Genomic DNA, 12,600 nt, shown 5'->3' on the forward strand with positions numbered 1-12,600 from the left:
ACCCACATTTTTCCACTGATTAGAACAGAAGGTTAAACTGTTCACCTAGCACCCACATTTACATTTGTGTATTCAGAGCCTCATGCCATTCAGGTTAATCTTGTCTACATCTATAGAGCTTATTACCTGTTTAGTGATTCGGACTATAATCTAAACACAATATTGTACAATATTACTAATAAATTATTAAAATCATTTTCAGTTAATCAATTACTAAAAACATTTATTACTAACAAAAGTTTAAATACACTCAGCTAGTTTGTGCTCATAGTATGAATGGAATATTGCATTGAGATGGGCAAAAATGGGCACTGGAATGATGAAGACTGTGAAATGTTAAATCTTTGTGTATGTTACAAATCTCGTAGACATTAATAAAAAGTAAAAAGCCCTAGTATCATTACAGTTAAAAAAAATAAAAGTCTATGAATCGATTCCTGTTATTTATTTTCTGTGACTTTCTTTTTTTTGTTGATGTTCTTTAGATGGCAGAAAAGACAGATATCTAATTTAGCCCTGAATAACTAATTTAGAATGTATATTAATTTCTAACATAAAAGGTATTAGATGCTTAATGATAAAAAAATGCTTAGATTTAGTTTAGAGGGAAATACAACGACCTGGTCAGTGTGAGGAGCAGAACAGAGAATGAGGAGATCTGGAGAGTGATTCAAAGTTCATCATTTATGTGTGTTTGAATCGTTCTGTTGAATAACTCCTGGAAGTGGTCAGATCAGAGTATGTCCTCATTCAAATACCGAAGCTCTGACCGCCTGAATAATACTTATTTGTATAGCACTTTTAACAATGGACATTGTCTCAAAGCAGCTTTACAGAATATAAGAAACACAGTACAAAAGTCCAAATGTTAGACAAAATCATCCCTAGTGAGCAAGCCTGAGGCAACTGGTCAAGGAAAAACTCCCTTAGATGGTAAGAGGAAGAAACCTTGAGAGGAACCAGTCACAAAAGGGAACCCGTCCTCATTTGAGTGACACTGGAGAGTGTGTTTGTAAATTATTATAAACACCGGATAATGCGATTACGAACAATGTCCTTTCTACAGTCAGTTGGAGTTGTGATGCAGATACATATGTAGAATGTTATTTTCTGTATTGATTAGGAGGTTGTTGTCCTCAAAGTCCACATGGGGTTGGCATCTTCTCTTCGAATACCTGAAGTCTTCATGAAGCAGAATCCAACTGGAGCTGGTCCATCTCTGGTCGCCTCGGGATACTCACAGTGTTGGCCTCTTCTCACTGAAGGTACAAAATCTTCAAGAAACTGAACACAGTTGAAGCTGCCATAATCTGTAGGGGCCTCGGGATAGGAAAAAAGGGAAACAAGGGGAAATAAATATTAGCAAGCACTAGATGATAATGTGCATTTGATCAGATGTACTGGAGCACAAGTTTATGGGGTATATTATTTGAATGCCTGGCTAAAGAGATACACTATATTGCCAAAAGTATTCGCTCACCTGCCTTGACTCGCATATGAACTTAAGTGACATCCCATTCCTAATCCATAGGGTTCAATATGACGTCAGTCCACCCTTTGCAGCTATAACAGCTTCAACTCTTCTGGGAAGACTGTCCACAAGGTTTAGGAGTGTGTTTATGGGAATTTTTGACCATTCTTCCAGAAGCACATTTGTGAGGTCACACACTGATGTTGGACGAGAAGGCCTGGCTCTCAGTCTCCGCTCTAATTCATCCCAAAGGTGTTCTATCGGGTTGAGGTCAGGACTCTGTGCAGGCCAGTCAAGTTCATCCACACCAGACTCTGTCATCCATGTCTTTATGGACCTTGCTTTGGTCACTGGTGCACAGTCATGTTGGAAGAGGAAGAGGCCAGCTCCAAACTGTTCCCACAAAGCTGGGAGCATGGAATTGTCCAAAATGTCTTGGTATGCTGAAGCATTCAGAGTTCCTTTCACTGGAACTAAGGGGCCAAGCCCAGCTCCTGAAAAACAACCCCACACCATAATCCCCCCTCCACCAAACTTTACACTTGGCACAATGCAGTCAGACAAGTACCGTTCTCCTGGCAACCGCCAAAACCAGACTCGTCCATCAGATTGCCAGATGGAGAAGCGCGATTCGTCACTCCAGAGAACGCGTCTCCACTGCTCTAGAGTCCAGTGGCGGCGTGCTTTACACCACTGCATCCGACGCTTTGCATTGCACTCGGTGATGTATGGCTTGGATGCAGCTGCTCAGCCATGGAAACCCATTCCATGAAGCTCTCTGCGCACTGTTCTTGAGCTAATCTGAAGGCCACATGAAGTTTGGAGGTCTGTAGCGATTGACTCTGCAGAAAGTTGGCGACCTCTTCACACTATGCACCTCAGCATCCGCTGACCCCGCTCCGTCAGTTTACGTGGCCTACCACTTCGTGGCTGAGTTGCTGTCGTTCCCAAACACTTCCACGTTCTTATAATACAGCTGACAGTTGACTGTGGAATATTTAGGAGCGAGGAAATTTCACGACTGGATTTGTTGCACAGGTGGCATCCTATCACAGTTCCACGCTGGAATTCACTGAGCTCCTGAGAGCGACCCATTCGACCCATGTGGCGTCATAATGATGGTATAGAGGTGGATTAATTCAGGAAGGACACCAGTTAAGGCCTAGGTGTGAAATGCCCGGCCCTGCACTGCTAAAAGTGAGAGTCAGAAGGTGACAGACAATGAAGGCTTCCTGGGACATAAAGTGTCAAACCACTTCACAGTCAGCAAACCCGAGCAACAAGTGAAGGTTATTTGGTAGTACCTCAAGTAGCAAAGGCTACAGCAGGGGACAGAGCTTTTTTCTTTCAAAACCCCACAGTTATGGAACAGCCTTCCAATTAGTGCATTCTGGTCTAATTCGATCTTGTTTATGCTCCTACTGGAACATCCAGACAGTAAGGCATTACAATAATCCAACATAGAGGTAACAAAGCATGAGCCAGTATAGGTCAATGACCAGGACCAGTACTGTCTCTGTGCTATGATGAGGCCTAAATCCTGACTGATACATTTCATGAATGTTACTCCTATGTAAGTATGAACATAACTGCTGTGTTACAGCCTTTTCTAGGATCTTGGAGATAAAGGGCAGGTTTGATATTGGCCTATAGTTGGACAGCTGATATGGCTCGACGTCCATTTTTTTAATTAGGGGATTGATAACCGCTAGCCTAAAAGATTTATGCACATAGCCAGTTCTAACGGAAGAATTTTTAATTTTTAGAAGGGGTTCAATAGCTACTAATATATTTAAAAAAACATGGGTAAGGAATCTAGTATGCAGGTTGAATGTTTTGAAGATGAAATTAGTGAAATTAGATCAGGCTCTTGCAGTGGAGTAAAGCATTCTAAGCTCTGATCAGAAATATTTATATTATCTAAAGGATTATCTATCAAATAGTTTGGGTCTAAATTAATAGTCTGAAGTTTTTTTCCTGATATCATAAATTTTTCCATTGAAAAAATTTCTGAAGTCATTGCTGCTACATATAGATGGTGTGCACTTTTCTACAGTGGTTTTACTCCTAGTTAGTTTTGCTACAGTACTAAATAAAAATTTAGGATTGTTTTTGTTATCTTCGATTAGGGCAGAGAGATGCACTGATCTAGCAGCACTAAGAGAATTTTTGTAGCTCAGAAGGCTTTCCTTCCACCCTAACTGAAATATTGCCAATTTAGTTTGACACCATTTATGTTCTAGTTTCTAAACTGATTGTTTTAAAGCTCGTGTGTGGTCGTTGTACCAGAGTGTAAGTGAAGCTACAGTATCTAGGGTGTTGTGAAACAGTAAAGTCCAGGTAATCAGTCACCCTATCAAGTTGTGTGGGGTCAGTCTAAGGCACATTTTAAATAAAACAAGATAGTGGTCTGAGATAGCTTCCTGACTGTGGGAGAGTGACTGTGTTTTCTATATTTAAGCAGAATGTTAGAATGAGATCCAGAATGTGACCTCCATTATGAGTGGGTCCTATTACATTTTTTACATTTTGATTAATCTAAGATGGATACAACTGCTGTTCTCCGAGGATCTTCTGATTTATCAAAATGAATGTTAAAGTCTTCTATGTTTAATGCTTTGTCTAAAGAAACAACAAGGTTTGAAATGAAATCTGAGTAAATTTACTGAGGAAGTCAGAATTTGGACCTAGGGGTCTGTAAATAACAATTATTGGAATTGACTCTGTGAACTTATTTTTTTAGTGACTACATAAGTTAGGTTATAGGTGTGGCACCTAGCTTATTATCATGAATAACTGTTACACCTCCTCCCCTGCCTGTTAGACATGGTTGATGTAGATAGCTATAACCAGGTGGACAAGCTTCATTTAATGCTATGTACTCGTTTTGTTTAATCCATGTTTCTGTTAAACAAAGAGCACTAAACTCCTGATTAGTAATCAGTTCATTAATAATAAGTGCTTTAGATGAAACAGATCTTATATTTAACAGTCCTAGCTTCAGATCAAAGGTGCTGGCTGTGCATTCACTATCATCTAGTTTTATGTTAATCAGGTTACTAAAGCTAATTTTCTGATTGTTAAAACATTTTTGTTTAGCTCGGGGAACAGACACAGTGTCAATGTTATGAACCCTGAGTGACGACTCTTTGCAGCTAGCAGACGGTCAGATTAGCATGCTTGTCTGCTCCCTGGCCCTGGCTCTGGACTGTCACTGATTAACTAGACCTGCTCTAAGACTATGTGCTATGCTGGAAGAAATGAGAGCAGCACCTTCCCAAGTGGAATAGACACCGTCCCATCCTAAGAGGCCAGCCTTGCCCTCAAATGAGATCCAATTATCTATGAAGCTCATATTGTCTTCAGCGGGTGCTTCACTGAGGAGAGCAAACCTGTTGGACATGTGATGTGGAGAGGAGTGGTACTCCCGTGGGCCAGCTTAAGCATTAGGTCTGGCTTTGAGACTATTCATCACCCATTTGCCCCGCTGTGAGGGCTCTAATGCCAGAGTTGGGGGGTTACTAACTCTACCTAAGGCACCTCTACCTCTACCATCTGGAATTCCTCCTACAGACACTACACTACTCTCACTATCACTAAACCTCTCTAGTGTCTGGATGCACACCTCTGAAGCTAATATCTTCTTCTAATATCCTTCCACCTCTTAGTGCATGTTAACTGAAATATCCTTCCAATTTTGTTAACCCTTTATGGTCTGGGTTACATAAGCATTATCACTAAGTTCTCATTCACCACCCTAGAAATTCAGATGCATTTTTATAAAATGGCAATATTTGCACTTTTGTGGTCCTGAAACTATCTTAAAAATATTTTTTTTTTTTTTGTTAATAAAAAGTAAAAAATTATCATTAAAGTAATGAAAAATGTGGAGGATTGAATTGTGTTAAATATTTTCATTCATTTAAAACATTTACTGTTTTTGTCAAAGTTCTTTCGATGGCTGAAAAGACAGAAATCTAATTTAGCCTTGAATAAGTTATTTAGGGTGTATATTTTTTCCAGAAAAAAACAAACAAACTGTAAAACTTGCTTAAAGATTAATGAGAAAAAAAAGCTCGTATGGTGCTCAGATCTACTGCAGAGAGAAATATACCAACCTTGTCAATGTGAGGAACCAAACTAAAAATATTAAGATTTGGAGAGAGATTCAAAGTTCATCATTTTTGGGTGTTTGTATCGGTCTTTTTTTCATTCAAATACTGGAGCACTGACCTCCTGAAAAATACAGATGGTTTGGAGAAGTGTGCTGCAGTGAGTATAACTGAGAAAAAGGAGAATATTACCTGGAACAATGACAGCGAAAGACACAACTTCTCTACCTATGAAGGTTAGTCAGTCACACTTTCAAAACTGGAACTTAAATCAAGTCAAGCCAAGAGGTTTTTATTGTCATTTCAACCAGATATAGCTAATGCAGTACATAGTAAAAAAAGGAGATAATGTTTCTCCAGGACCCTGGTGCTACAAAACAACATAACAACATAGAGCTACAAAACAACACAGAGCTAAGGAGAGAAAGTAAGTTGTCCTAGCTACATAAAGTACAACATGTGCAACCTGGTGCATACAGTACAGGACAAAAGACATTACAAACAGACAATACAACACAAAACAGTACAGGACAGATACACAAAATATACAACAGACAGAATTACGGCAAGTGCAAAGTAAAAGAACTGTAAACAAGATGGTTCTTTTAAACATATACAATTTTGTATAGCAGCAGTTGGTGGCAGTTTTAAATGTGCAGAACAGCAAAAGCAGCAATTGAATAATTGAATAATGTACAAAAACAGCATGTAAACACTTATAATATGGGTGGAGTTATAGACATGTATGTGTTGAGTCTTGAGATCAGATCAAACAGTTGAGTGAGTGAGTGAATGAGTGAGTGTGTGTATGTGTGTGCGTGTGTGTTTGTGTGTGTGTGTGTGTGTGTGTGGGATCATCATAAAATCTGCTGTTGGCATTGTGGAGGCAGCTTGTGGTGTAAATTTCCGTGATAGAGGTAAGAGAGACTCCAATGATCTTCTCAGCTGAGTGACCAGGTGAAGTTCTCCACCAGATGAACGCCAAGGAATTTGGTGCTCTCACTCTGTTCTCTCCTATTCAACAACCATCTCTTTTGTTTTGTCAACATTCAGAGACAGGTTGTTGGCTCTACACCAGGCTGTTAGCTGTTGCACCTCCTCTCTGTATGCTGACTCCTCGTTCTTGCTGATGAGACCCAACACGGTTGTGTGATTGGCGAACTTGATGATGTGATTCGAGCTGTGCACTGCTGTCAGTAAAGTGAACAGCAGTGGGGAACAGCTGAGAGGCCCCAGTGCTCAGTGTGGTGGTGCTGGAAATGCTGTTCTCGATCTGGACTGACTGACTTCTCAATTAGGTGCTGAGGGATGATTGTATTGAAAGCTGAACTGAAGTCTATGAAAAACATTTGTACATATGAGTTCTTATTGTCCAGTTGGGTGAGGGCCAGATGCAGGGTTGTGCTGATGGCAGTGTCTGTGAGCGGTGTGCACGATACGCAAACTGCATGGGGTCCAGTGAGGGTGTTAGCTGCGTCTTGATGTACCTCGTGACGAGTCTCTCGAACACTTCATCATGATGGGTGTGAGTGCAACAGGATGATAGTCATTGAGGCAGGAAACCATAGACTTCTTCAGCATGGAGTCAATGATCATTGTCTTGAGGCACCTAGAAACAACGGTGGTGCACAGGGAAATGTTGAAGATGTCAGTGAAGACATTGCTAGCTGTTCTTCTGGGAGGGAGGTGTCACTGTCACAGGCAGGTGAAGTTGTCTTGTAGTTAGTGATTGTCTGGATGCGCTGCCACATGCACCAGGTGTCTCCCCTGTCCTGAAAGTGTCTGTGGATTCTCTCGGCGAGTGTGTGCTTCACCTCTCTGATGGCTCGGGACAGTTTGGCCCTTGTTGTTTTTAAGGCCGTCTTGTCCCCTGAAATAGTGGTGCTAATTATGGAGAAACAGGAAATAAGTGTGATTGATGAGTGAATGTATAAAAAAAAATCATGTGACGTGCAGGGGCTGATGGGTAGTGTAGTTCTGCAATATACTGCATCACTATGACAAAAAGATTAAACCAATGACACTGCATCATGTTATTTCAACTGTCTCTGACCAGCTATGGAATTTATGCAAATGTTTGTTTACAAAGCCTCATATTCATAAACACACAGCTAGCTGCACCTCATTCAAATAATATGAAGCATAATGAACTTCCTGTTGCTAAGTTTGAAAATGGTCAGTTCCTTGGAAAGAGACAGGTCTGAACCTGTGACACAACTGATCCTGAGATAACTGATTCTCGGCCAGTATGAAAAACTGAGAGAAAATATAGGAGAAGGAACACATAACACATATGCAGTGTGTGATCATTATAATCATCATTTTGCCAACATCACTTTGATAACATTCAATTGACAAATAAAAAAAATAACATTTTCAAGACTTTTGTCAAACATTTGTCAGACGGTCATTTATTAGTTTTTTTTTTTTTAAAGGTTTCTATCCTCATGCAAATTAATTGATGCTTCATGTTCGCTGGCACCGACAGATCAGATGTTGTTCCTGATAGGAAAATAAAGCTGTAAAGGCAGAGGGATGGGAGGGGTTGATGAAAGAGGACAGGGATATAATGTGATCTCTGTCCAGTTCAGGAGCAGAAGGTGAGAAGAAGAAGAGCAGAAAGACGAGTGAACAAACTCACAACACACAACCTGGGAGCTTTTATACTGTTCACTGCAGCAGTAAAGTCCATGAGAAACATTCCAGGTATGAATATTCTACTTGTTTACATGTTTGTAGTTGAGTTTATTATATACGTCTAGTACTTTTCATAGTAATAATTACAGAAGTGCATTATAACACAGAGAATAATATATATATAACAGAGAGAAATGTTGTTTTAAATATATTTTTCACCAAAATTATTAATATTAATTATTAATAATTACAAGATTATTTCAGTTGCCTTGCTCAAGTCTGAGTGTGTGTGTGTGTGTGTGTGAGTGTGTAAACTCTATTTCTCATCCCAGCATGACTCCCAGCTTAATTTCCCAGTTAAAGTTCACTGTTGCTATTTTCTTTGGATCCAAGGCAATTTTGTTCACATTTTCTCTATCCTGATATTTTTATTGTCATAAATGAAGGCATTTGTTGGGATGTACTGTACGTGTAGCAGAAAGGTGTAACATGGGGCACGACATTCCATATTCACAGCCGGAGAGACCTAGGTGATTCTCCACAATAGTTTGTGGTCTGTTGTTTATTTATTCCCTGTGATCACTATATTAGCCTGATATCTGAACATGTGACTGCATGTGTTTTGGACTGCTGATATAATAATAATAATAATAATAATAATAATAATAATAATAATAATAATAATAATAATAATAATAATACAGTAATAAAATACTTAAAAGTACCATTGATCTTTTCATGGTACTTTTAAGTATTTTATTACTGTATTATTATTATTTGTTTAATAAAATAATGCACAGATTTGTTTAAAGAGAAGGGAGATTATTTTTACTTCTCAAGAGATTCTGCTTAAAATAAAAAAGTAAATGAAATGTAATGGTATGTCAGAAGGCAGAGGTCAGTGTGCTGCAGGGAAGGAGAGGAGTTCATTTGACTAGACAACGTACCACAATATCCAGTATCCTCCTGATGATGTAATCATTTAAACCCCACCCCTTTTCAGCATCATGTCGCTCTGTGACACATTACTGCCTGCTCCAATGTTCACAAAACACCGAGTACATCACCTTTAACTGTATACAAGATAAATAAACAAGGTAATGTTTAATAAAATGGGATCTGGGATCCTGACACAAAACAGGAGGTTGTTTTTCTCATGAAGACACGAGCGACTCACAAGCAACTGTCAGATATGATAGATAGATAGATAGATAGATAGATAGATAGATAGATAGATAGATAGATAGATAGATAGATAGATAGATAGATAGATAGATAGATACAACTTTATTGTCATTGCAAAGTACAGGTACATAGCAACGAAATGCTGTTTAGCATCTACCAGAAGTGCAGATAGTAGAAATTGTGCAAATGAACAAGATAAAATATAAAGGTAAATATGTAAATATGTACATCGATAAATAAATAAGGCTATTTCAGAGTGTGTATAGAAAAGTATGTGCAGGTAGTATTTACAGCAGATAAAGTGACAGGTGTAATTATAATTGTGCTAAAAAAAAATGTGTGCATTATGTACAATGTATGTACAAAAGTAACAGATAATATAACAGTGAATATACAGATAGTATATGGTATGTATTAATAAAGTATATATAAATGTATATGAATAGATAGACAGATAGATAAGAAAAACTAGGTGTATCTATGAAATGGACAATACGTACATTAATTATATTACACAGTGAGACAATATATTATATATTATATATAATATATGAATCTTAGGACAATCAAAGACAATGTTTATTTTTAACAATGACTTACATATCATATCTAAATGCAAAAATATCTTTATTTATTTGTTCATTTATTAATTTATTTACAGACATGAATCATAAATGGTGTTTTGTAATCCTGTTCTTCTCAGGTCAGTGTTGTGTGCACTATAAGTTGTGTGTGTTTGTGTTTATTGCACAATCATTACAGACAGTGTGATCTCAATCCAATAATATAAGTGTGTGTTTATTTATGAGAATTTAGATGCATGTTCATGCAATTTGTATTTTTGTTCTTTTGTGGTTCTTTTTTTTTACATTAATATGTTGCTCACAGTGGTATGTGGTATAGGAGCATATATTCCTCATCGCTACCACTTTGTGAATGAGAATAAAAGCTGGAGTGAAGCTCAGACTTACTGCAGAGAGAAATACACTGATCTGGCAACCATCAACAACATGAGAGAGATGAAGAAGCTGAATCACACACTGATGAAGGAAAATGCAAAGAAAGCTTGGATTGGTCTACAGAGAGAGGGACCTGGGAAATGGCAGTGGTCTCTGGCAGACCAAACTTTCTACAGAGACGGAGACACTTACAGAAACTGGAGGAGTGGAGAACCTAATGGTGGTGTGGCCTATCAGTTCTGTGCTGAGATGTATAAAAATGATGGAAAGTGGAATGATGTCAACTGTGTGTCATTAAAACCTTTTGTATGTTATGAAGGTAAGAGATGTTAATAATAAAAAAAATATGTTATATAAAGTTACAGTAATGAAAAATCTTTTAGTTTTGTATTTTTTTTTTAGTATTCTGTTATTTTTCTTTTGCAATTTCTTGTTAAAGTTCTTTTACTGGTCACAAAAGGCAGAAATTGTAGTCATGAATGAGCTATTCATTGTGCTTTTTTTCAGAAAATAATGCAAACACTAAATATGTAGTGATTAAAGAGACAAAGAGCTGGTATGATGCTCAGATCTACTGCAGAGAGAAATACACTGACCTGGTCAGTGTGAGGAACCAAACTGAGAATGATGAGATCTGGAGAATGATTAATAGTTCTGTGGGTGGGGTTTGGATTGGTCTGTTTAATAACTCCTGGAAGTGGTCAGATCAGAGTAACTCCTCATTCAGATACTGGAGCTCTGACAAACCCAGTGGAGGTTTGAACTGTGCTGCAGTGTCTGAGTCTGAGAAACGTTACTGGAGTGATGTGAAGTGCACAGAAAAACTCCCGTTCATCTGCCATGAGAGTGAGTTACATTACACTCAACATCTCTGTTTATTTCTTAGTACACAGGATTACACAACACCTTTTAGTTATGTCTTTTTGAAAGAATGTCCCTCTGATATATAACACTGTGCAGAATTTCATACTGCATATATTACAGACTGTGACGATGTTGGAATGCATATTTCTGGTATGTTTATTCCCTTGTATATTCAGATAAGCTGATCCTGATTAATGAGACTCTGACCTGGAAAGAAGCTCTGAGATACTGCAGGAACCATCATCATGACCTGGTCTCAGTGCGCACTGAGGAGATGCAGCTCTGCGTGAAGGAAGTGGCTCAAAACACCTCCACTGAACACGTGTGGCTCGGCCTGCGTCACACCTGCGCTCTGGGCTTCTGGTACTGGGTGAATGGAGAGATGATCTGCTACCAGGACTGGGTAGGGACAGGGACTCCAGGCAATGGGACAGGGTTCGAAGACTGCAGCAATAAGGAGAGATCAGGAGCAGTGCAGTCTGGAGGAGAGCAGAAGTGGATCAGCCTTCCTCAGAGCGAAAAACTCAACTTCATCTGCTCTACCTATGATGGTTAGTCACAGTGTTTTTGTATGCAAGTGTTTTAATGCGCTTTTTCAATATTGCAATTAAAATTGTTTCTTTGTCTTTGAAGATTTGTTTTATTAAATATGAAGACTGAAGACCAGCTGTGGTCCAACATCTGTATCCAGCATCAGCTGATCTACAGTTCTGTCTCATTTATACTATTCTACACATTATTATTATTATTATTATTATTATTATTATTATTATTATTATTATTATTATTATTATTATTATTGTATCCTCTTGATGCAGATGTTTCATCATATTTTTAATGTTGTGTTAATTTGTGTCTACATACAGCATGGTCTGTAGTATGTTACCTATTATTAATAGAAGGTTTATGGTTAATTAAGGTGGGATATATTTACCTTGTTGTTTAGACTACAATGTGTTTGGTTTTGCACATTTAATTGTTTTTTAAATTCTTTCTCAGAATAGGGAACTATACCATACTTAGTTCATTTACCCATGCAGGAAGCATTATATGTTGATGATTTCTATAGCTGGGATTTCTGGGTGCTTGCTTCTTTAATGTGTAAGAATATGGACTGTAATGACTGCTGACAGTTAAGTTTCCTATCAAATAAAAATACATTTCAAGTATGTGTTTCAGTTTATCTCTGTGTTTTGTGTTCCACTTCACAAACATACACACAAAGATGAAGGACTAAAACTTAGGGTCATGTTTAAAGTTGTCGCTTTGGTCATAATTTGATTTGTTTAGCATCAAAGTAAAATCACCTTCACTAAATAGAAATTCCCATATTTTTGTCACTTTGATGGTTTCATGCTCCAAGAGGGAAATT

At 38.1% G+C, this 12,600-nt stretch overlaps 1 protein-coding gene across 3 annotated transcripts; it reads left to right on the forward strand.

Moving 5' to 3' along the window:
* The first annotated feature begins 8,173 nt into the window (after positions 1–8,173).
* Positions 8,174–12,353, forward strand: LOC131346666 (macrophage mannose receptor 1-like). 3 transcript variants are annotated; one of them, XM_058380230.1, is made up of 6 exons: positions 8,185–8,289; positions 10,067–10,108; positions 10,294–10,683; positions 10,872–11,210; positions 11,405–11,779; positions 11,862–12,353. In XM_058380230.1, the coding sequence occupies exons 1-6, from the start codon at positions 8,274–8,276 to the stop codon at positions 11,873–11,875; spliced, it is 1,176 nt and encodes a 391-aa protein (XP_058236213.1). In that variant the 5' UTR covers positions 8,185–8,273; the 3' UTR covers positions 11,876–12,353. The 3 variants fall into 3 exon arrangements, with proteins under 3 accessions (XP_058236215.1, XP_058236213.1, XP_058236214.1); XM_058380231.1 differs by having other exon boundaries at positions 10,309–10,683; XM_058380232.1 differs by lacking the exon at positions 10,067–10,108 and having other exon boundaries at positions 8,174–8,289.
* The last annotated feature ends 247 nt before the right edge of the window (positions 12,354–12,600 follow it).

Source organism: Hemibagrus wyckioides, linkage group LG26, assembly GCF_019097595.1.
Source record: "Hemibagrus wyckioides isolate EC202008001 linkage group LG26, SWU_Hwy_1.0, whole genome shotgun sequence".
NCBI lineage: Eukaryota > Metazoa > Chordata > Actinopteri > Siluriformes > Bagridae > Hemibagrus > Hemibagrus wyckioides.

Excerpts from the sequence above, each read along its gene's own strand:
- LOC131346666 (XM_058380230.1), top strand. Across the intron at positions 10,684-10,871 it reads ACCTTTTGTATGTTATGAAG|AAAATAATGCAAACACTAAA; the intron begins GTAAGAGATGTT and ends GCTTTTTTTCAG. Across the intron at positions 11,211-11,404 it reads CCCGTTCATCTGCCATGAGA|ATAAGCTGATCCTGATTAAT; the intron begins GTGAGTTACATT and ends TTGTATATTCAG.